At 44.0% G+C, this 25,379-nt stretch overlaps 3 protein-coding genes across 12 annotated transcripts in view; all 3 read left to right on the top strand.

Moving 5' to 3' along the window:
- The window catches only part of CYREN (cell cycle regulator of NHEJ), a 335,829-nt gene that overhangs the window by 153,191 nt on the left and 157,259 nt on the right, over positions 1 to 25,379 (top strand). The window lies entirely within an intron of this gene.
- Positions 766 to 9,524, top strand: POLR3H (RNA polymerase III subunit H; the record flags this gene model as incomplete). 2 transcript variants are annotated; one of them, XM_081210931.1, is made up of 7 exons in its annotated part: positions 769 to 973; positions 2,838 to 2,971; positions 3,571 to 3,667; positions 6,239 to 6,325; positions 6,824 to 6,887; positions 7,836 to 8,043; positions 8,298 to 9,524. In XM_081210931.1, 6 exons carry the CDS (start codon positions 2,861 to 2,863, stop codon positions 8,349 to 8,351), a joined length of 621 nt encoding a protein of 206 aa, XP_081067057.1. In that variant the 3' UTR covers positions 8,352 to 9,524. The 2 variants fall into 2 exon arrangements, with proteins under 2 accessions (XP_081067058.1, XP_081067057.1); XM_081210932.1 differs by lacking the exons at positions 7,836 to 8,043; positions 8,298 to 9,524 and having other exon boundaries at positions 766 to 973; positions 6,824 to 6,955.
- Positions 21,371 to 25,379, top strand: part of CNOT4 (CCR4-NOT transcription complex subunit 4) — a 52,711-nt gene continuing 48,702 nt past the window's right edge. For 6 of the 9 annotated variants that reach the window (XM_081210905.1, XM_081210903.1, XM_081210904.1 and 3 more), the window contains exon 1: positions 21,371 to 21,629. The gene's annotated coding sequence lies outside the window, so the exon portion shown is untranslated. The remainder of the gene's footprint in view (positions 21,630 to 25,379) is intronic. The other 3 variants (XM_081210909.1, XM_081210908.1, XM_081210906.1) reach the window with 1 other exon arrangement.

The raw sequence follows: 25,379 nt of genomic DNA, 5'->3' as shown, positions 1-25,379 counted from the left end.
GTAGCAACAGAAGCCTCCATGGTTGATTTTCAGCTCTATGCAAGGCAAAGTCCCTGATCCCCATATCAGCTTGGGAAGTGTTCGCGTGTAATGTTTTTAACTCCTCCAGTATGTCAGTTGTGGCTGATGTTAATGCGTTAGAGAACACAAGGCGGCTGTTTTGCATGGGGGGGGGGGGCGTGTTGAAAAGCAGCCAACACAAACCCAGAAGTGAGTGTTTTCGTATGAAGGATGACGGCCGAATCATCGGAAGCTTTTCTGAAGAACAGCTGGGAAAGCAGCAAAACCAACCAAAAGTCTTGCTGGCACCCAAAACCTGACACAAGAGGGTAGAGACAAAGAGAGGCTGCATGTTGCAATACATAAAAGTACGACTAAATAGTATTTTTTTTTTGTCCGTTATAAATATTTGTGTATACACCGGCGCGCTTGGCGTTTAGTTAAATAGCAATACTCTACAAAAAAGAGCAACCAGCAAACGACAAAATTCACAGCGACCAAAATATATAGGATAAGTACGGACATGGGCGTAGAGGAGGGCGGGGAGAGGAAGCTGCTCACCCTCCAAATCAATAAAAATACATAGCTAAAGGAGGTTCTGCTCGCCCCCCAACAAAAATCCTCGCTACGGCTCTTCACAAGCGGGACTGCACCTGCTCCAAAAATACTCCCGCATGGGACGCTTCCTATACAATCCTGCACCCGCCATCACGCGCCTTCTAGCGGCTTCCTGTTTCCTCCTCGTCGCCCTATGGGCTCTTGCGCATGCGCGCTCGGAATAAAGCGCCGTCGGGCAAAAGCAAAACAGCATTTTCCTCTAGCAAACGTCTGCGTCGCGTGGTCAAGAGACGGTGTCCGGTCTTCCGTGTAAGGTCGCGGTTGCCAGCGACCCTCCGTCTTCTGATAGAAGGAGCGCTTACCTTGCCGCTGCCCTCGGACAGCTGGTCGCCGTGGAGCCGCGAACGCGAGGCGGGTGAGTGGAGCCGCGAGGGCTGGGGCTGCTCGGCTGCTGCGAGTGAGCGGAGGCTTGCAGGGGAGCTTTCAGGCCTTGGCCGCCGCTCCTCCGTCGGCCTCGGCCCGCTAGCGGGTGCCGGGGATCCCTCTGACGGGGAAGAAAGGGAGGAGGAGGATCTGGAGAGCCAGGACGGCTCTTCTCCTGGCCACGCACATGCTTCATTGGGCTCCCTTCCTAATGCACATGATCATGGTAAGCCTTAGCCTTCAAGCACACCATTCTTCTGCTTAGCGTTTTCGTGTGCTAAGCACTTCATCTCATTTCATGAGAAAATTCGGGCAGATTACACTTCTGTAGTGCAAAAGGTGCATTTTAGAGTAAATGGGTTCAGGCCGTAGATGTTTCTAGCTTTCCGACAGCGAGATTGCTACTCTGCAAATTAGTGCTGTGCAACGAAATGAAAAACCAAACGTGCACGATGCTCAGTCTGTAGTCAGATACAGTAATCGTTATCTGCCTTAGGTCAACATACATGGGCCTTCCCTCTTTCCCACCACCCCTTATGCTCGCAGCAACACTGTGAAGGCTATAGGCTAAGAATGGGTAACCCATGATTACCGTATCTGGTGAATTGTATGTCTCAGTGAGGATTTGAACCTAGAGCTCCACAGTCCTAGTCCAGTACTCCAAGCATGGAAGCATGCTGGTTTTAGAACTGAGCATGTTGCAGGGCAAATAATATAGATGCACTTGAATTTTGTGTGTGGGCCTGTGAGATAATGAGTGCATACCCAGAACACGCCAATCTTTTACCTCAGAAATCCATGATGGTTCTTTTTTTACCTAAATGTTTTTCTTATCAAATTGATGGTCATTACAAAGCACGTCAAAGTGCAAGTAGATAAATAGGGAAGGTAAACGGCGTTTCCGTGCGCTGCTCTGGTTCGCCAGAAGCGGCTTAGTCGTGCTGGGCCCATGGCCCAGAAGCTGTACGGCGGCTTCCTCAGCCAATAAAGCGAGATGAGCGTCGCAACCCCAGAGTCGGTCACGACTGGACCTAATGGTCAGGAGTCCCTTTACCTTACATCTAAAGAGATTCCAAGGGCCAGTTTGGACATAACAATTCTGCTTAATAAAATAGGTCATTAAGCCAAGATCAAGCCTTACACCAGCACACTCCCTCTTTTCCTCCCCTGTACTAGCTTCAGGGCTTTTATTACGGTTACTTTCATTTTGGTCTTAAAAAGACATCCTGATATGAAATCAAGATCAAAGTTATCATTCGCACGATCTGTTCTGGTTCTGTCATGTGAAACTTCCTCGAGGAGCTTTCGAATGCTTCATAGAAAAGCTTTTTATGTGCCTTAGTACTTTAAATATGAGTTCTGTGTTTGCCATTTTAATTCTCAGCCTAACTGAATGTATTTTAGCCTATTAAATTATGACAGTATTGTTTGGTATACCACTTTTGAGTTCATGTGTTAAGAAAATGGTATTAAGTATCTTAAAGTAACAAAACATGGCTTATTTTATGATAAACAGTATATTTCACAGCACACTGCAGATAGTAGACATTTTCCAGCAAATAAGGTTGGAAAATAGGCAAATAAAAAATCTGTTAAAAATAACTACGGTAATGTAAAATCTGATGATATGCAGTAATTCATAATCAAATTAGCTTGCTCAGAATGGTTACAAAATTCTTTAATAACCATTGATTTTTACAAGGAATTGAAATGTACACCAGATTAGGTCAATGGAACAAGATCCACCAGTCACAGAAACTTCAGCATCTTTCCCCCTCCTGTTACCACCTGCTGTCACAACCATCATTGCAGAAAAGAACATTTGTCTTGCTGACTCTTCTTTTTTCCTATTTCAGGAACTTTACTCTTGTTGGCCACCATGTTTGTGTTAGTGGAGATGACAGATACTGTGCGGATTCCTCCATGGCAGTTTGAAAGGAAGCTTAATGACGCTATCACTGAAGAGTTGAATAAGAAGTTAGCCAATAAGGTAAAGCTTAACTGTTGTAGGTCATGACGGCTGACTAAAGTTTTTTAATGGGCAACTATTGTAAATGTGAAGATTTTTAGAAACAGACCAGTTTGTTGACTGAAAATAGCATCTGTGGCTTAGTGTCAATAAAGAGTATAATGTCACATGTAATACTAGGCATGATGCAAAATCACATAACTTAACTGGTGTAATTGCAGTGGCTACAGTAGTTTGCAGAACTATGGAAAAATAACTCTACCAGATTTTGACCAGTCTAAATTCAGTATCCAAGTGAGATGCAATGTAGTGTAAGACTGGAAAGTAAATGGGAGGCAAAAAATAAGTAGAAACTAGAAGTGGAGCATCCATTTAGGAAACACACTCAAATTTCTTCTTAATTATCTCATCTTTCTCTACTGCTTTTGCCAGTTGAGGCTGGCACGTATAAATAATTTTCTGCTAAACAATTATTTTGAATCAATTCACCAGTTTGGTTCATCTGCACAGCTTTCCTTGTGCATAAACTCTGGCATATTGTTTCAGGAAGGCTTAACACATTTCCTCTAGTTGCTGGAATTTATTGCTCTCCGTATTTTGTCTTCCCCACCCCCAAACAGGTTGTGTATAATGTTGGCCTCTGCATCTGCCTTTATGACATCACAAAACTGGAAGATTCCTACATATTCCCAGGAGATGGTGCATCACATACAAAAGGTTTGCCTCTTATTCTTCTTAATATGAGCGCTTTGGATTGGTAGGAGAGTTGACAACCACAAAATTTAAGAGAGGTGCCTAAAGCAATATGAACATGAGTAGACAGCACTACAGTACTTTAAGATCTCTATTTTCTTCATGTGGGAATCTACGTTTTGCTGGTAAAGCAACAGATACTTTCTGTAGCAAATACATTTGGGAACTGCTTCATAGGCAGACATCAGAAGAAGTCCCTTTTACTTCATTTAATCCTTAGAACTTGCTATCCCTTAGGAGAGTTGTGGTGACACACTAGGTATGCTGCAGTACCACATTTTCTTACCTGTTAATATTCTCAAGGAGGTAGGCTTGTTCTACATGTTTATATATTGATGATCTAGGCTGCAGAAATAGAAATATGATATGCTGACCTATGGCAGGGTTGGGGAGCAACTTCAGCAGGAGTAGAAGATCCAGAAGTGACCAGCCCTCCATGAGCCACTTTGACAGGTGGTCACTTTATTGGTCACGCCTATCGCTTAGACATATCTCCTGTGTAGGATCTGATGTGCAGGCACACATTAAAAATCATGGTATAAATAGCTTGCAGTACCACGGTGTATATGCCAACTTTGGAAGCAAGTTTACAATGGGACAATCCCAAGGAAGTGGGTGCTGGATGCGGCTTAGGCTTTGTTTTTGGATTCACATTTGGAAAAGCAGGGTTCTTGTGCCTTTAAAAGCTGCGTCTCAACTATCAGGTCTAGCAAGACATAGTTGATTTCCAATAGTAAGCATGAGGCGGCCGGGGGGGTGTTTTACCCATGCACCACATGGCAGCCATGTTGTGTTATGCCATGTCCCTCCATGGCAGCCATTTTGTAACTAGTGCCAACAGGGCTCTCAAAATTAAAAATGAGCCAATTGGTCAAAAAAGGTTGGTGATCCCTGTCTTAAATTCTCAACTTATCACAAGGTTGTTCTTTAGAATGCTGATGGATTTATCAGTCATGGAATGGTGACAGTATATTACTTGCAGTGTGCATAATATGTACCTTTATGCTCCTGCATAAATGACACTTGTTATCCTTTTCCTTGACTTCTTTTGCTATTTTTTTAAATTCATCAGTTTCTTATGGAAAATGAAAGGTACTGACAGACTTTTTCCAGTGTGTATTTCAGTTGTTCACTCTAGAAACTGCTGGTGTCTTGACCTTCATTTATCTTGTACATCTAATATCTGACAAGACAAATCTAAAAGACCACTTGGGTGCAAACAGGGCCACTCTAATCTTCATTTCCCTTACTGCTGCAGTTCACTCAGCACTGTCCTATTTGCTCTAGTTACCGATCAAAACAAGTCTATTTTCAGTCTGCCAGGCTTGCAGAATCTCAAAAAGCTGACACAGCTGCCCAGAAACTGGACTGATATGCTATGCACATCATTAGAGCAATGACATAGAAGCATAGATTGAAAGCATAGTTTTCCTTAGGATTTCTCAGACAGTTTTTGGGAGATGGAGTGGTGCAATTAATGGATGTGCGATCATGGCAATTTTGAAATTCTTAGACCCCTAAACATGAGTGTCTCCACTTGTACACCCAGCTGTATGCATGTCTGAGTGTAGATACTGGATTTTGTCAAGCAGAGAAGGTCAGAAGCAAGTGCCAACTCCACCCACCCATGTTTTGCCAGTATCATGGTTTTGGGTCTTTTGGTTCTGCCCTGCATTTACACCTTCCCATTGGAGGCCATGTCCTTTATTTAAAGAGACAAAACCCTTATGCTTCTGTTAAACAACAACTACAAACATTTTGCCACACTTGCTTTGGTGATTGTAGGAACAGTCACTGAAACTTAGGACGTTTTGGCTTGAAATGGGAGTACCACTGTATGGTGGTATTTGAGCCTGCTCAGCCCATTCATTATTTATCCAAGTTTTTTCAGAAACTAGTAAATAGCAAAATGCTAGTATAGTCATACCTCAGCTTACAGACCCTTCGGGTTGCGCAATTTTGGGTTGCGCACCGCAGCGAACCCAGAAGTACCAGAATGGGTTACAGTGGTGCCCCGCAAGACGAATGCCTCGCAAGACGAAAAACCCGCTAGACGAAAGGGTTTTCCGTTTTTCGATGCGCTTCGCAAGACGAATTTCCCTATGGGCTTGCTTCGCATGACGAAAACGTCTTGCGAGTCTTGCAATTTTTTTCGCTCCCCCCCCCCCCTTTTTCTAAGCCGCTAATAGCCTTTTAGCCGCTAAGCCTTTAATAGCCACTAAACCGCTAATAGCGCTAATCCGCTAATAGGGTTGCTTCGCTTGACGAAAAAACCGCTAGACGAAGAGACTCGCGGAACGGATTATTTTCGTCTTGCGAGGCACCACTGTACTTCCGGGTTTCTGCGCATGCGCACAAGTGCCAAATCGCAACCCACGCAGACCTGATGCTGTGGGTTGCAGACGTGCTTCCCGCACGGATTATGTTTGCAACCCGATTGTTCACTGTATTGGATTGCTATTTTAGCGATCCATAGGGAGGGAGGGAATCGTGACTTGTTCAAGCAGCATATTGTGTTGCTTTTTTCTTTTTCAGTGCATTTTCGGTATGTTGTGTTTCACCCCTTTCTGGATGAAATTCTGGTTGGAGTAATAAAAGGCTGCAGTCTGGAAGGAGTTCGGGGTAAATTTTAACTTTTACTAGTAATTCACCAAATAATCACAGGAATATTATGTGTGGGACTGCAGTGGGTGTCTAGAATTCTGGAATATTATATCAAGATAACCAGTAGATATGTCTCAAAAGAAAGACTGTTCTATTAATAAAGTTTGAAGTTACTATGGTTAAGATGTTTGGAATCACTCCTTAATAGCAGCAAAACATTGCCAAAAGAACTGAACTTCAGTTTCTTTTCTGAAAAATAAATAAATAAAAATACGTCAATATAGAATGAAAGGTGGAAAAACATATTTGAGGCTTAAAGTTGTTCTCCTTTGTTGTCCTGATGGATATGCCAATTCTGCATTTATTAAATTTACAGTACAGCGGAAAGAATGCTGGACATAGGTTCAGATTCCTTATTGGACATGCCACTAGGTGATGACATGGGGAAAGCTTAAATTATAGGAGTCGCATTGCATCCATCTTGCTTCTTTATTAATCTGAACTTCTTTTTTGTAGTTTCACTTGGGTTCTTTGATGACATCATCATTCCTCCGGAATCCCTACAGCAACCTGCCAAGTTGTATCCTCTAAACAGCTCCGTGACGCTGGATGTCTAAAGATGTATAATATGAAAACTACTTCCCTTCAGATGGAGTCATACCCCCTATGAGTATGTTACAAAACGTTCCAGTAGATTGTCTATTATTTAATGCTAGACTAATATTAACATTAAGTCACTAGGCTCAGGAAAGCATCCATATAATTTTTGAAAAACTGTATCCAACACTTTCACAATGGATCTTTCATTTATCCTCATCCCTGCCCCCCCCCAGCTCATTTAGAGAGGAATTATCAGACATTGTGAGCTGTGTCATCTGGTGCTGCAGGTGTAAGAGGTCAGGGTTGCAGAGCACAAGATTCCTCCACCTAATCTTAGGCAACCTCCCCGGGCGCAAACTCTGTAGCCATGGATGGACGCAGCCTTCAATGTTTGGCAGGGCCCCCAGACTCTGTAGGGAAGCTTTGTGGAAACTGTAGGGGAAGAGAAAAAGATCCATTGCACAAAGCTGCCTTCTACTTGCACATTGGATACAACCCAAAGATTAGTTGGGTTGAGGGCTGTGGTGTGAAGGGCATTAATAGGAAGAGATCAGTTAAGGTTTGGGAAACTGCAGTCCAAATCAAATGTCTTATTTGTTTCCATCCTGAGACCTGTGGTTAGTTGCTGGATTGAATTCAATTTTCTTGCTGCATAACATAAGAGACATTTATTAGCAGATCTAGCGTGGTCTGTGTGAAAACCTTGCACAGGGGACAGCGAAATGCATTTTCCAGAATGCATTTAGGATAATTTGCAGCAGAAATTTTTCCATTGCTGTAGAGAGTGGTCTAATTTAGCATTATTTTACTTGTACTGTACTTAAGTTAAAAAGCTGTGAGAGCCAATATCAGAAAAGGGATTTCATACTTGAATTTGAACTTCTATGCCTTCTTATCGCACTGTTGCCTTAACTCTCTATGTGCCCAGTGATGAAGCAGAACAAGTATGGGTTTGGGAATATGAGACCGAAGAAGGAGCCCATGACCTGTATATGGATACAGGAGAGGAAATCCGTTTCCGGGTGGTTGATGAAACTTTCATTGACACATCCCCAACAGGCCCAAGCTCTGCAGAGCCCTCCACCTCTAGTGCCACAGAGGAGGTGCAGAAGAAGGAAGCCCCCTACACACTAGTGGTAACTATTTAACACTACTCCTTTCTACATAGGCTTTTGAAATATCCTTTCACTACCTAAAAGTAGTCACATCCTTGGTGATAGGATGTAGACCTTATTCTTTCAAGTATTTATAATTGTGAGGAAAGGGTATGTGAGGATCTCTTAAGTGACCTCAGAATGAAAAACTCAGAATTCAGAGAATACTGCAGATTAAATGGATAATCCAGATTTTCATGTGCTTAAATTCTAACATATATTCTTTCTCTGTGCAGGGATCTATCAGTGAACCTGGTCTGGGTCTCCTATCCTGGTGGACAAACAGTTAGCCAAAGGGAGAGACTTCTACAAGATGGGCATTTACCAGATTGAAAAAGCCAGTGTGTGCATTTTTCTCTCCTTAGAAAGCAACTGCAGAATGGAAACACTGTGTTTCTATTTCTACTTTACCCTAGTTTTGAAATAGAAGATGAGTGGGAGCATCCAGTGTGATGTCATCAACACAGAATATTTGCATACCATGGCCCTGTCAACAAACTGGTGGTTCTGATCTTTCTACCTAGCAGAACTGGGTACAAGAGCCTAAGAAGAATCTGCTACCCTAGAAGAAATTTGAGACAGGCCTTGTGTTTAAAGCAGATGCAAGAAGAAACTTTGAAACATTTCAGTCTAGAAGAACCCAGTAGCGATTTGAGAGGTGAAGAGGAATGATGTTATGAAAGCTTGCAGTCATTTTACTGAATCCCTCTTGTTCCTTTTCCCCATTTTGATGGATGTGTTTCTGACAGTGGAGGAAATTCATGCCCTGGCTTTTAAGGGTCACATACTGATAAGGAAGACTAGTAAAGCTTAGGGCAAGGGTAAGAATCAAATCTATATAGCCATCAGGCTGCCTCCAATGGGTCCTCCTGAATATCTTGGAACTATTTGCTTAACCCCTGGCAAATTCAGTGAGCCACTGTACTTGCAGAACACTCTAATAATTGGGGCTAATAAGTCTGCAGTGTTTAGAGAGCAAACAAACCTTGTTAGCTGCCCTTAATCTTGCTGTCTTCCATGAAAACATGTGGCTTGAGTTTATTTTTAGCTTAGAAATGTAGATGGATTATAGCCTTTTTTCCCTCTACAGAACAAAATTCTATTGAAAGTTGCTGTAGATGTGAATGACATCTCAAAACTCAACAACTTTTGTTGACTTTCTGTATAAGGAGGCAGATATTCATATCTTAAAGTAGATAATTCTTCCTTGGGCATTGAATAGGAGTGCAAACATAGACAATGGCCATTCAGTTTTTGGTCTTTGACTGCATTGTAGTAGAAAATAGAACATTGGGCAGCAGTGCAAAAGGCACACAAAGACACAATCACAGTACACAATAAAAACATTTCTACGGGATCATAGGACTATACATGTTGACCACTAATGAAAAAAGCAAAGCTAGGACTACCAGAGCATCAGGTAATAAATATAGCTCTTCATTTTAAGAAGGGCTTTTGACGTACATGTCTTCTATGGTAACATACTTGAATAGAGCCGGCTTCTTGATGGCAATATATTTGGCTTACAAGTTCACCGGTGAAGCCACTCTGACTTGGCTGTTCCTGCTTCAAGGCCTTGATTGGAGGTTTTAATGCTGCTGTAACCCACTGAGGGTTGTGCAGGACATCTGCTTCTGATGTTCCTATGCAAGGTGATTACTGCAGAGCCAGTGTTTTTCTAATAAATATTGCTAGTGTATAAGGGCTTGAACAGCAGCTTTGGTTATAAAGGATATATGAGTTACCTATACAGCCAGAGAAGTGGCAATGCCATCAGGTTTTTTACCGCTTTTCTATTTTATTGTATAAGGGTAAAGGTACCCCTGACCGTTCTATTTATCTATTTGCACTTGATGTGCTTTCGAACTGCTAAGTGGGCAGGAGCTGGGACTGAACAATGGGAGCTCACCCCATCACAAGAATTCAAACTGCCAACCTTCTGACCAGCAAGCCCTAGGCTCTGTAGGTTTAGGCCACAGCACCACCCTTGTCCCTTATTTTATTGTATAGTGCTGCCTAAAATAATTTACATTTTTTTTGTGATGTTGACATGACATAAACCAATTTAATAGTGTTTTTAAACACCTAAATAAAGTTCCCCAGAAATAACCACTTGTTTTTTCTTGCCATTAAGCAAAGGCTTTCCTATTGTGACTCCCTCAATATAGAATCTGAACCAGCTTAATTAATAAATACACTCAGGCTTCTAGCCAATAACCAGTTATGTTGGAGTTAGCACCACTGAAATCAGTAAGACTTTTGAGTAGACATGATTTTTTTATTTAAAATATATATTGTTTAATCATTAGAATTTCTATTCAATGATATTTTTAAAAAATATTTTTTAAAAAAAGAAATTAGAAACTGCCATTGCTTTAAAATGCTTGCTGAACCAGAGAGTCATGTGACTGAAGTTCAAGAAGTGCATTGTCTAAGCTTTGTTGAGGGTTGGGCCCACTGCACTTATCGTACAGCATTGTACTGCTTTTATTCCACATGGTTGGAAGGACACATTTGAAATCCATAAGTGAACTTTAGAGAATATTAGAATCATAGTCTTCATTTTAACCCTTGTATATAACATGCTTCAATGTGGAAAATTCCCAGGATGACTTTTCAGTGCATCCAGCGGAGTAACAAAGTAACCCAAAAATTATAAAATAAGCATAAACCAAGTAAAAGGCAGCGTTAAATTCACAGCTCAAAGGACTGCAGAATAAGCTTTGTGTGTGCGCCATTTTCTGACCAGTGTTTTAGTAAATCTGCCACAATTCTTGAGTAATGCTATTCCAAGATGGCCTAGATTAAAAATTGAAAGACACCAACCAAATAAAATTGGGATTTAAAGCGCCTCATAAAATTCATAACAAGCACTCATAACATCTAATTCACAATACATTAGTCTAAAAAACCCCAGCAATTTACACACAACACGTGAGGGGGAGCAACAGCTCCCATATCAAAAACTTAATTGCTAGCATTTGATCTACTATACTAAAATATGGCGGAAACCTTTTAGCTGATTGCAGCTCCCCCCCCCCCCAATCCCCTCACTTGGAAACAAGTCGTGTTTACCCAACGTTGTTATCGGAGCGGGTTCTTGGCATCCCAGAAGCTTGTTTCCAGCACATAAACTGGCTCGAAATCTTCCCTTGCCGAGGTGTTTCCTGTTCTTGGAGCCTGCGTAATAATACTTGGCCTCCGAAATAACGTATTTTAAGTCTCGGTAAGAGACCGCGTTGACATACCTTGCTTGGCTTCATTTTTAATTTTATTTTGAATGCGAACGAGAGCCAGTTTGGAGTATCGCAGAATTCTTGGGCGCCTCGGCCCAGCAAGCCTACGAAGGAAAGGTGAAAGAGACCGGAGCCCCCCGATAGGCAGGAGCAGCTCCCAGGACGCGAACTGCCGCCGACACCGCGGCCATTTTGAAAAACCGGAACGACGTGACGTTTCATAAAGCGCCGTCGTCGACGAGAGGCCCCCAGAGGAGCAGAGGCGCCCTGAGTAGCGCCGGGATAGAAGGGTCCCTTTCTTAGGCTCGAGGGACCCCGCTGCTGATTCTCAGAAGGCTCCCTCAGACGACAGAAGCTACTCCTCTTGTTATGCTGCAAAACAAAGTCGTAATCTGTGCTAACGGAATGCTTCTGACATAATGACAACCGGGTAAGGCTGTCTTGGCTAATCCTGTATGTGAGGACCCAGAAGCAATGGATGCTGGGAAGTGTAGTCCCAGCCTGCCTCGTGGTGGGTAGCGGGAAAGGATGAAGTGTACTCGTTCGGTTCTGGGAGTCGAGCGTCTGTTTGGCAAAGCCGTTCTCTTCAGTTAACTTATCTTAATTGAAAAATAAACATGTTTTGCAGCCTCCATTCTCAGTGTGATTTCAAGGTTGCTTTTGGGCGGAATTAGCAATCGTGGTTTTGCTTAAATATAGCAAGGCAAGCACATGCCCAAAATAAGTAGCTTGGGAAGATTTTAAAAGTATTCCAGAATAAGACTTTAGAATAACACTTTAAGGTTGTGTTATGTACTGAGTTGAATAGGATCCAAATTGCAGCAGTCTGATTGGTCCTAGAACAATAGAATTCAGAATGCAGCAGTCTGATTGGTCCGCAGGAGCCACCCAATCCAACTCCAGGTGGAAGTGAATCCGCAACCTGATTGGCCTACAGGAGAATCCCAGAATTAGCCAATCATGTGGGGCCCATTGTGTAAATAATGTATATAAAGCAGACATTTCAAGGGAACTTTCATTCCTCACCACTATGAGCTGAATAAAGAGCATGAAATCCACACTCAACTCCGAGTATATTTCACTGGCGATGCATGTGGGATCCCGCTGAGCTGACCGCCACACAAAGCACCGCCACCTGCCACACGGCTGCCTTGCACCGTGTATCCAGGCTTCAGCTCCTGGACCCAAGGAACTCAGAATGGCAACCAAAAGCAGCTTCTCGCCATTCAACCCAGCATCCGGAGACTGGGAAGCGTATGCCTCCCATTTCACCTTCCTCCTAGAAGCCGAAGGGGTCACCAACGAAGAAGACGCCAAGAAGAGAGCAATATTCTTCAGTGTCTGCGGAGAGGAGACGTTCGAAATTGCCCGGGCTCTCCTTGCGCCTGAAGACGTCGCTACTGTTCCTTACAAAACAATAATGGAACGGCTGAAGGGGCACTTCTCACCACAGCCCTCGGTGGTAGCCCATACAGGGATTGACAGAGAGATAGAGCCCTCGGTGGTGGCTCTTCGAAATGCCTTCTACGCAAAGCGGCAAGCCCCTGGGGAAACCATAACTGGGTTTGTGACCTCCCTCCACCAAGCCGCCCGGTTCTGCAACTTCTCAGAATTGGAGAACATGCTTCGTGACCGCCTCATCGGTGGCCTGAAGGATGAGAAGCTGCAACGACGCCTCTACGCCAAGAAGGACCTAACGTTCCAGGTTGCGCTAGAGGAGGCCCTGGCAACTGAAGCTGCTGAGCAACTGAGGGTCCACCACAAAGACCTTGCCAACGACTCAGGATCCGACAGAGAGGAGGTGCACCGAGTACAGCGGCGCACTTATGCAGCACACAGACCACAGCTGCCTCGACGAGAAGGAGGGAACTGCGCAAGCTGCGGGGAGAGTCACAAGAGGGGGACCTGCCGTTTCCACAACGCAGAGTGCAGGCAGTGCAGAAAATTGGGACACATTGCCCTGGTGTGTCAGGCTCAGCCCACCTGACACCAGGCATCAGATGACCAATCCAAGAACCCCAGGCCCCGGGGCCCAACACACCAAGACAACTCGACAGATCACGGACTGCCAGGTATACCAGTTGCCCCACCCAACATAGAGAAAATTTATGTAGAGGTACAGATAGAGGGGGCCCCGTGCTGCATGGAGCTTGACACGGGTTCAACTCTGTCCATAATCTCGGCAAGGACCTTAAGGAAACTATGACCTAGTGGGGGTCCCAAACTCAGGACCGCCCCACTCACCCTCCGGGACCTCCAGAAATGTGAGGTCCCCACAATGGGGGTGGGGACCTTCAGGGTGGACGCGTCAACTGGACTTGCTTGTGGTCAAGAGGCCCTACGTTAGCTTACTGGGATTGGCATGGTTAGGACCGCTGGGGTTAGCTGTCACCGGGGTGAACCACACTAGCTTACAAGTGGATGTGGACGCCATATGCAAGGAATTTCTGGGGGGTTTCGATGGGAAATTGGGACAGTATACGGCCCCCCGATTGCCCTACAGCTTGACCCCGCAGTATGACCTGTGAGGCTCAAGGCCTGCTGGGTCCCGTTCGCCCTGAAACCCCGTATAGACAAGGAATTGGACCAGCTCGTGGAGTAAGGAGTGCTGGAGCCTGTGCCTAATGCACCCTGGGAAACCCCGATCATCACACCCATCAAGCCTAATGGCTCGGTCCGCATCTGTGCAGACTACAAATGTACCATAAACAAGGCCCTCGCGGCCCATGTATACCCAGTGCCAGTGGTCAGCCATGTCCTCGCCACCCTGGCTGGGTCAAATTTTTTTGGCAAGCTGGACTTGGCCCAAGCCTATCAACAGCTGCCTGTGGATGAGGCCACAGCAGAGGCACAGAGGAGCATTCAAGGTAAAGCGGCTGCAATTTGGTGTCAGCGTGGCACCAGGCATATTCCAGAATCTAATGGACTCTCTCCTTAAAGGGATTCCTGGCGTCACCCCCTTCTTCGATGATGTGTTGATTGCCAGGCCCACGCCAGAGGAGTTTGAGGACTGCCTCCGCACCATTCTGCACCGTTTCCAGATGGTGGGTCTCAAGATGAAGCAGGAAAAGTGTCTACTAGGAGTGCCTCGGATGGACTTTCTGGGATTTATGGTGGACGCAGAAGGGGTCCACCCAACTGGGGACAAGGTACGGGCCATTTGTGATGCCCCAGTGCCCAAAGGCAAGACTGAACTTCAGGCCTTCTTGGGACTACTGAACTTTTACCATGCCTTCCTCCCCCATAAGGCGGCGGTAGCAGAGCCCCTACACAGACTCCTGGACAAGCGGGCCCCTTGGGTGTGGAGCCAGCGCCAGGAGACCGCATTCCAGGCAGTCAAGGACTTGCTCATCTCAAACTCGGTCTTGGCACACTTCAGCGAGAGGCTGTCGGTGGTGCTAGCATGCGACGCCTCGCCCTATGGAATTGGTGCTGTCCAATTGGCCCTAAAACAATAGGATCCAGAATGCAGCAGTCTGATTGGTCCGCAGGAGCCACCCAATCCAACTCCAGGTGGAAGTGAATCCGCAACCTGATTGGCCTACAGGAGAATCCCGGAATTAGCCAATCATGTGGGGCCCATTGTGTAAATAATGTATATAAAGCAGACATTTCGGGGGGAACTTTCATTCCTCACTACTATGAGCTGAATGAAAATATGAAATCCACATTTGACTCCGAGTATATTTCAGGCTGGGTTCCAGTATACACATTTTACCTGGAGTGTAGTAGAAATGTATAGGCTTGCACTGATACTCTCCAGCATACCACCTAAGTGTAGTTGAAGGCTAGTAGATTTTAAATCAAATCAGTTTGCTTGGAAGAAGCTTTATTCAGTTCACAGTTGTATTTAGAATAAGGAGTGGCAGGCACTGTCACTTGTGAAAAGGATAGTTGCTTTATGCTGAGCCATGGAAAGTGCATTTCCTACACCCCCCAGCATAAATTTGCTATAAAGAAAGCCAGCTCATATACTGAGCTGATCACTTGACACTGAGCACTGAGGTTAGACAAGACTTCTTTTTTTTTTTTAAGTTCCCTTATATACCTCATTGGGTGTTCATACCTTCTCATGTTAGTTATTTATTATGTTGGCTTAACAAGATTAATGCAAATCTATAGCACTTTTTTTTTCTTTGCATTGTTCTACTTGTGCCTCTAAAAGACCATGAATTGACAACCTATTACAAGATCAATGGACCAGCTGCCTTCTGGTTCAGAATGATTAATATGCTCGTCTCCCATATTGCTGGGATAGTTGGGATATAAGCACTCAGGAGTGTTTGGAGGTGAACAGAAATTATTTTATATTTATTTTTTTATTGTGCAAGGTGATCTTATGGATATATTTTTACTCAGTAGTGGTAGTCCCATAAGCTAAATGAGGCCTGCACCCTAGTAAGTATATTTAGGATTGCAGCCTTAATCGCTCCTACCTTGTAAGCACCATTTACCTTTAGGGATACTCCATTTAATACACTGTCTAAAATGAATATTTTATTGTGTACTATTTGTACATGGTTATAAATATACAAAGGTATACGTTATATATTCATGTACCGTATATGCTGCCTTACAGAGTTGCATAGGCAAAATTGACAAATTTCTGCCCACTAGGCAATTACAGTCCAAAACAGTGGGGGAATCTACAGAGGGAGGAAAAGACAAAGATAGAATAGGAAGAATGTGGGCAAGTGCCATTGCACTTACTTCATTCAAAAGGAATTTAAAGAATCCTGTAGTCTGTCAAGGGAAAATCTTCAAGAATATATTCCAGGAGCCTCCCAAGCTTCTCCCTGAGGTTCTCAATGCATTACAATTACAAATGAAATACAGTATCATTGGGTCAAAAGGTTTAGGTGGAGATCCACAAGGCTCTATTTTATCCGCTATGGTTTTTAAAAACCTTTTCAGGGTTTTCCAAACTTGAGTTCCAGCTGTTTTTGGACTACAGCTCCCATCATCTCTGCCCACTGATCCTGCTAGTTAGGGATGATGGGAGTTGTAGTCTAACAACAGCTGGAGACTCAAGTTTGGGAAACCCTGATCTAAGTTAAACGAGTTAGAATCATTGAGGGGGATGTGGGCTCACGTACCACCATCTAGCTCTACGCTACCTCTCATCTAATTAAGGTGAGCCAGTAGACATTCTAAACCAGTAGTTAAACTTAATAATGGACTGAATGAGGAACAATAAACTGAAACCTAATCCAGCTAAGGCAGAAATACTGCTTATGAGTAGTTCATTTGTCCAGTTAAGTGGCCCAAATAGGTTTTGAATGAAGCCTCACCCCACCCACCCCCAAAAGGAGCAGATAGATAATTTGGAGGTGCTACTAGATCAGGGGTCAGCAAACATTTTCAGCAGAGGGCCGGTCCACTGTCCCTCAGACCTTGTGGGGGGCTGGAATGAACAAATTCCTATGCCCCACAAATAACCCAGAGATGCATTTTAAATAAAAGGACACATTCTACTCATGTAAAAACATGCTGAGTCCCAGACCGTCCGCAGGCTGGATTTAGAAGGTGATTGGGCCAGATCCGGCCCCCGAGCCTTAGTTTGCCTAACCATGTACTAGATTCATAGGTGGCCTCTGTGGCACAGAATATCTTTTATAAAACAACCACACCCATATCTGAACAGAGATAACTTTGAAACAATTATCCATGTTTTGGTAACCTGATTAGATTATTGTGGTGGCTGCCTTTGAAACTGGTCCAGAAACTCCACTTGGCCCAAATAAAGCAGAAAGATCAGGAGCATAGTCAGGTAATTTTAGAGTGTAAAACGTAGATCCCAGACTTAATGGTCATATGTGGTGCAGGATCTTCAGACAGCCATGTGTATTACTTAGTCATTAATAACAATAAAGACCTGTATAGCTTCAATTAAAACAACTTGGGGAAGGAAAAGGGATTTGATAGGTAGACGAATCTTAATTTTTTTAAAAAAAAAGAATATAGACTATTAAAATTATTGTTATTTTTTACAAATGATTCATTGCTGTAAGAAAGACTTGTCAAAGAATGGCAAGGGGATAATTTACACATTCCTTTGAGGGAGGAAAAACAAATACATCAGTTTTAATGTATTGTAGAGAAATAAAAGAGAATTGACCTTGTAGTAGCAGATACTGTACACTTTTATACCAGTATGTAAACCACTACTGGATGGTACAACTTTTAAGGCTATAAATTTATAGTCAGACTTTTGGCCAGTGTACATGGTTAATCCAAGTTGCCCTGTTCAAATCATTCATCCATCAGACCCATAGCTCTAAAAATTCAATCCCTGCTTAGCAGAATTCTGATGCAAATAAAGCAATACAGTGTAATATAGTAACACACAGGTGAAAAAATACCATTTGTTTACAATCATTCTGCACAGCTTGGGTTATCGTTCTGCAGAGAAATAAGTGGTCACATGAAATTGACTACTGTTAACCTCCAGCTGCTACAATCACATTAAGATACTTTTAAAATGCATTAAATACCTTCACAATATTATTTTTCCATAGAAACAACTTATGTTTTTACCACCAGAATGATCAAATATAATGGGAAATAATGCAGAACAGAAGGTCTGCTCATAAAATCACCCAAAAGGATAGGTGCACTCTTGTCTATTTTCACACATTAAGGTTGCAGACTTAAGTACATTTATCTAGCATCAAGCCATATTAAAACATGTAAGGCTTCCTTAGAGTACACAGGTATAAGACTTATGATGTAAATTTGATCGCCCAGTTCTAGTCATGTTTACTTCGAAACAATCCCATTTATTTCAGTAAGACAGACTGCTGCATGTATGCCCTTACTAGGAAATAGGTCCCATTCAATTATGTGGGACTTGCTAAAGGGTCTGATTCTATTTCTGTGCTCGCTTCTTTGCAAAAATTGAAAAGCAGAAAACCTATTCACACTTACCGGTAACTTTTCTGTCCCACTCCAGTTGAATTCAATGGAACATTGACTTGATGTCATGTTTGTGACAAGACAACCTCCTTGAATGTTGCCCTGAATATGCGCTGTAGTTGCCCTATGTGTGCTATGCCTGCATATAAGCTTTCAGCCTTTTATTTGCACTTTGTACTTTCCATATGCATTTGTACTTTTGCTTACCATTCTACTGGACAGCAACTCTTGCCTTGGTCCTCCCCTCTTTGATGCCCAAGTGGGCATACTGACAGCTGCACAACACAACTCCCGGGGGGGACGGACCCTGGCAAATAGAGAGATAAGGACGATACAGATCTCTGTCTTGTGGAAATTCAGTTCTAAGCACTTCACTGAAAAAATAAATAAAAATCACAAAGGAGGTGGGCATCCAGGAAAAAAACCATTGGCAATCCCACCTACCATTGCACTCACGTTGGGAGAGAATTGGGAGGTACAGGGAGAGTGTTCAGTGGCCTTGAAAGAGTGTGTGTGGCCTTGGAAAAGCATACACAGGTGCAGGGAGAGTGTTTTTGACTATGGGCGATTTTGACTTTTTGCACTGTTCCTGGAGCATAACACCCACATACGTTGAGAGTCAACTGTACTGCTAACTTTTGGAAAACATCAAGACAGTGTACAATATAATACAAGAAAACATGGTGCACTATAAAAACAATACAAAAGAATCATTGAAAGGACTGACTAATCAAGAATATTTAAACAGCTGTATAAGTGTGTCAGCATAAAAAGTTCTTCAAGAGATGCCTGAAAGTCAAATGTGAGGATGCCTGCCAAATCTCTGTTGGAAGCGCATTCCACAGCATAGGACCAATGACCCTAAATGCCAAACTTTTAGAATTGATCATTTGGATCTTTATAACACAGAGGACCACCAACAGTGCTTCTTTGGATTATTGAGATGGGTTCGAAGGACTCAGGTGGTTCTTAACATCGACTGGACCCAAGTTGTTCAGGGTTTTGTATATTAGCACAACAGTCTTGAACCCAGCTTGGTAGCATATGGGAAGCCAGTGAATATATTTTAGCAGAGATTTATATGGTGCTGGCTATCTGTCCCTATAAGCAGTCTAACTGTTCCATCTTGGAGGTTCTTCTCTGAAGTCTCTCAGCCCCACTCACCTCACAGAGTGTTTGTTGTGGGGGAGGAAGGGAAAGGAGACTGTTAGCCGCTTTGAGACTCCTGAAGGGGAGTGAAAGGCGGGATATCAAATCCAAACTCCTCCTCCTCTTCTTCTTCTTCTTCTTCTTCTTCTTCTTCTTCTTCTTCTCCATCAGGCCCAAGGGCTGATCCACATAGACTGCTTTGCATACACTACAGTGGCCAGATTATCTCATTACCAAATGAATCTGGTAAAAGGCACTCAACTACAAGAGGCTCCTTGGACAAAAAATTTACAAAAATATATCCAGACAAAAATATACTCTTATGCTATGTACCTGATCCATTACAGGGAAAATTTATTTTATGCTAAAGACATGCAGCCTAATGTCACTATACTGTGTTAAGGGACACGGGTGGTACTGTGGTCTAAACCACAGAGCCTAGGGCTTGCCGATCAGAAGGTTGGCAGTTCGAATCCCTATGACGGGGTGAACTCCCGTTACTCCGTCCCAGCTCCTGCCAACCTAGCAGTTCAAAAGCACGTCAAAGTGCAAGTAGATAAATAGGTACCGCTCTGGCGGGAAGGTAAACGGCATTTCCGTGCACTGCTCTGGTTCACCAGAAGTGGCTTAGTCATGCTGGCCACATGAGCTGTACGCCGGCTACCTCAGCCAGTAAAGCGAGATGAGCGCCCCAACCCCAGAGTCGTCCACAACTGGACCTAACGGTCAGGGGTCCCTTTACCTTTATACTGTGTTAAAATTCCTTAGGCTACAGCAGACAGCCAAATATTCTTGTGCTTATAAAAACCACCAGGAGCATCTACCTCTGGTCACAGTTAAAACTGTTGTTTAGCAACAATAAATACAAACCGAAAATAAAATAAAATAAAATAGCCATACATCACAGCAAGCACCCTGAAGTAAAACAATTGCAAGTTACATCAGTGCAAACATAACCAGCTATGTAGCCCCAGCCCCCATCAGCAATACTGTACATATATTGTAATGGGAGCAATGCACAGCAATATCAGTTAAAACGTCTCCTGGGTGCAGAGCTACAGATAGGTAATATTGCGCCCCTGGCAGAACCATCCAGATTGCACCCCTAGCCACGGACAAATTAGTTCTTCTTTCCGCCTCTCCTCCAACCCCAACCCCCCACTCAATTCACACTCTGTTTAAAACCATTTCTTATGAGGCAATAATGGATATTTATATTTATGGACATATTTTTAAGCCGATTTTGCGCCCCTCAATCGCCTGCGCCCCTTGCGGGGGCCCACCTCACCACCCGCTAGCTACGGCCCTGCCTGGGTGACAGCCCGTCTCTTGAATGTACTGTGCGTATTTTTAAGTAATTAGTGCATATGAGAACAAGTCTCAATAGTGAATCTGTGTGTCATACAAGAATTACTACCTCTAGGAAATCCCCAGAGGGTTAACTGAATTAGTCTTACAGCAGAACAACTAAGTATATTGTTTGCCACCGGGCCAGGTTTTGTTGTGATATAAGCTTTTGCCGACCCGAGTCGACGAATCATGAATCTTCATGGCACTGCCTACCCCATCCCTCCGTGACCCTCTATCTGGCCATGCTGAAAACGATCGTTATCTGTTGCATCCTTTTGAAAAGGGGAGGGATTCTTAAATGCAGGCTCCCGCTCTCTAGGAATGTGTGCCGGAGGAAGCGGGCTGGGGTGGATAAGCGAACCGGCATTTCAAACGAACCACTAGCTGACGTTAAGCCAGCTCAGTCCCTCAGACTGATGTCGAATAAACCGGTTTAAATGCCACAGCTATCACTGTTTCCTGGGCAACAGTGTGACCGCCTCGTCAGCAGCCTAACCCATCCCCTTTTGAACCCAGGGAAGGACACGCTCGCCGGCTGCCCTAGTTCCCTCCCCCGCCCGTAAAGACTACAACTCCCGTCATGCTCTCTCTCTCGTCGCGTCGCCTTCTACCTTTTTCCTTTCCCCCCGCACCCGCCTCTCCGGCGGCTCGTGCGCATGCGCCTTGGGAGCAGCGTCCGGGGCAGGCAAGCAGTCTCTCCCTAATGTAAGATGGTGGCCGGTCTGGCAGCGGAGCGCGCAGAGCCTGGAGATTACCCGTCTCTCACATAAAGGTCGTCGTAGGAGCCGCCCGGACCCCTTCCCCGCTGCTATAGAAGCCGAGCGAGCGAGCGAGCGGGAGGAAGGGAGCGCGAGAGGGTATCGCCGCCCCCGCCGCCAGACAGCCGGTCGCCGTGGAGCAGGGACGACGAGGCGGCGGGTGAGTGAGCAGCCGGGGCTCGGGGCGCGCTAGCCGGGGCTGCCTAGCTACGAGAGAGCGGAGGCTTCGCGGGTAGCCTGCAGGCCTCGGCCATCCCTCTTGCGCCTGCTCCAGACCCCGGGCCGGCGCCGGGGCTCCCTGTGGCCGGAGGGGCGGGAAGGCGGGCTGGGGCCAGCCAGGGCGGCTCCTGCCCCTGCGGCGGCGGCGGCGAGGACCGGCTCGCCTCCCTCAGGAGCGCAAGGGTGGTCCGAGGGGTTGCCGGCGCCTGGCCGCTCGCGCCGGGGACCAGCTGGATGGAGAGGGGGCTCCGAGCGAGGCGGAGGCCACGCTGTGGCTGCTCAGGGCGGGGGCTGGGGAGTCAAGAGAGGCGGAGGGCTCTCGGGCAGCGCCTCCTTCGCATCCCCATCCCCACCCCTCCGCCGCTTCTCGCGTGTGCGTGCTCAGGAGGGACCTATCGCTCATAGGCTTTAGGTCTGATAAGGTGCCGAGGAGGAGGTTTCTCCTCTTCCTTCCATGCACAGTATTGAAAGAGGTGGTGGTTGGTGGGGAGGGGAGTATCCAGGCTCTCCAGCAGCAGCACGTGTGTTTGGTAGTGGGTGGCAGTTAAGTGTCCCCTCTTGCCCTATTGTGATGGGCATTTCGAATTTCCCTAGATTTTTAAAAATGTCCTCTTACGTTCCCGTACGGCTTTCCCGTTATACAGAAGTCAGTTCCTCATGCCTTAAGTTTTGTGGGATGCTCCGATTAAGTAAGGTTGAAAGCCTTTCACCGCTTTCTCTTCCATGGTCTGCATTTCCTTTCTTCGTTCAAAGTGAGGTTATGGTTCCTTCATGTATCTCTCTCTCCCCCCCCCCCCCCCGCCACTCCACACATACTTTTTTATTTGGGTAGTAATTCCTGACAGATTTCTATACCCTGTGTACTAAAGGTAAACATGTTTCTCAGGAGCAAAATCTATGCTAGTGGAGGACATATATTGTATGTAATGTAAGCCTAGGAAGTAATGCAGTCAGGAGCTGGGGCTAGAAATTGGCATGTAATTGGCTTCCTATACCTTTCACTGCTTAAGGGCTTAAGAGTTCTGCTTTTGACTTCTTATAAATTGGTTTAGATTGAAGTGGTGGTGATGTGCATGCTGTAATACTGTCTGTGTTTACCTTTTTTTAAAAAAATAAATAAATCCAGATCATATTAGCTACTGCCTTTGTGGCCATAGGCATGTTAGCATGGTGATAGTAATAATAAGAGCAAATGATTATTGACTGACTTTTTATTCCTTGAAATTATAACTACGAAAGAAGTTACGGAACAAATCATTAAATATGTCTGGTGTACTTGTTCCTTGTGGTTCAACAAATTCACACAGTCCCCATAAAACATGTAGTTTTAGGAAATCTTTTGTTCAAGTAACTTCATACAGTGGTACCTCAGGTTACATACGCTTCAGTTTACAGACCCGCTAACCCAGAAATCGTGCTTCAGGTTAAGAACTTTGCTTCAGGATGAGAACAGAAATCGTGCTCTGGCGGGGCGGCGGCAGCAGGAGGCCCCATTAACTAAAGTGGTGCTTCAGGTTAAGAACAGACCTCCGGAACAAATTAAGTACTTAACCCGAGGTACCACTGTATATGGTTTGATAGTCAAACACATTATACCAGGTTTAAATCATTCTGACATTCTTAGTTTCTAATCCCCTAAACAGAAGTAACACATGCATCCGTTTAGATATGTTTGACAGTTAGACATATGTAACTATTTTTATTTGTATACCAACTTTCTTGACTTGCCAAAAAAAGAAAGTTTCTTCTGAGAATTGTCACTGTATGGTACAGGGGCAACAACGACTGGAACAAGGCATTTATAACTCCGTATTTTCATTATTATTCTTGGCTTTTTTAAGAGAAAGTATTGCACACTAAAAGGTATCGGATCACGTTGTTTAAGTTGGCATCTTTGAGCCATATGCCTTGGGAGAGCCTAATCAATTCATACTGGACTAATTTGTTAGAAGAATAAATACACACAACTTCTGCATTTCTCATCAGTCATAATTGTGAAATAACTAATGTATCCTTTAGCTCATCACTGACTTCTTAAAAAGTTGCATAACATGAGACTTCTCTTGAAGCATATGCCTCCTAAAAATGAAATTCAAAGAATGTATGCAGAGCATCACAATACAAGTTACATCCAAAATATACTAAAGAAAGATTTTGTATGCCCCCATCCAGAATTACTTCTGACGCAGGTGCTGTAATGTATAAACAGTAGAATTGCACAGTGTGAACAAGTCTGAGTTACTATCCATAGTTACTGCAGAAGGTAATCAAATTCAGTTGTAGGGTGATGGTCTTATTGACCATTTTCATTACATTTGCAAATATGTAATGTACTGCTGGAATGAAGCAATTGTTTATATGGAAAAATAATAGAATATCTTAAGTTATTAAATCTTTTCAGAATGTATATATGCTCTTCAACTCATGCGTCTTTCCCATAAACTCCCACTTGAATGTTTCTTCAGGTAGAAAAGGCAAATGGCCAGCCCTATTACTTTTTCTGGGTTTTCTTTTTTCATCGAATCATAGTATTGTAGAGTTGGAAGGGACCATGAGGATGATCTAGTCCAACCCCTCGCAATGCAGGAATCTGTTGCCCAACGTGGCGTTCAAATCCACAACCCTGAGATTAAGAGTTTCGTGCTCTTCTGGCTGAGCTACCCGCCCCTTTTTTCCAGTACACCACGGGGGGGGGGGGATACTTGAATTCTAAGTGGGCTGTAGACCTGAGCACTTATATAAATAATATGTGGAATTTATCCCTTTTGATTGATGGCAAGATTGAGGCATAAAGTTGGGATTTGGAGAAGTCATCAAGTATTTCTCTTTTAGGATGGTATGGGGAAAAGAAGGTGCTATAGGGAAAGTGAATGCTTTCCTGCCAAGAGAAGGGGCATTTTGAAGAGTGATGTCACCATGAAACCTATTTGCCATAGAATTAGTGCATAAGGTGTATGGGTTATTCATTCATTTGCAGGTATAAGAATAATGTAGGTGCCTCGTTCTGCGAAAGAGAAAAGCAGTACTTCTCTAGGTAATCTGAACTAATTTGCATAGACATAAAACTATGACTCAAGTACATATCTTGAATTGTTGACTAACATGATTGAAATGTTTTAAGATAATTAATTAGGAGGAACTGCCCAGCTGCTTGCTTAGAAAAACCAATTTTGCTAAAATCTCTCATGTACATAAGAGGTTGATGATATAATGTGCTACAGTACTTGATACATTCAGTTGCTGAACAACTTAGCTAGAGCCCTAGTTCATAAGCTTTGCTTCAGACTATTTGTAGTGTTCATTAATGGTGGTTTCTTCAGAATGTGGTTGCAGCTTTGAAGTACTAAAAGTAATTAGTTTTGAAAAGATGATAATAATAATAATAAGAAGAAGAAGAAGAAGAAGAAGAAGAAGAAGAAGAAGAAGAAGAAGTAGTAGATACTGCATCTAACAGCTCAAAAAATGTTAGGAGTGGGCAGTTGTTATCCAGGTGCTTAGTCTAGGCACCAGAAGCTTCTGATAAGAGGCAGTAGTGTAGGCCTGCTATCAGGCCAGCTACTAGCTCACCTATGTGGATTATTCTATACATGGGCAAATAACTCTGTTAACCCTCTTGTCTCCAGTTTGTATGACACAGTTTGTAACACACTCAAATATGAAAAGCAACTGGATTTTGAGCAGAGTTTTTGAC

This window comes from Podarcis bocagei, assembly GCF_964188305.1.
Source record: "Podarcis bocagei genome assembly, chromosome: 10".
NCBI classification, from domain to species: domain Eukaryota; kingdom Metazoa; phylum Chordata; class Lepidosauria; order Squamata; family Lacertidae; genus Podarcis; species Podarcis bocagei.
This window is presented reverse-complemented; position numbering and strand designations above follow the sequence as displayed.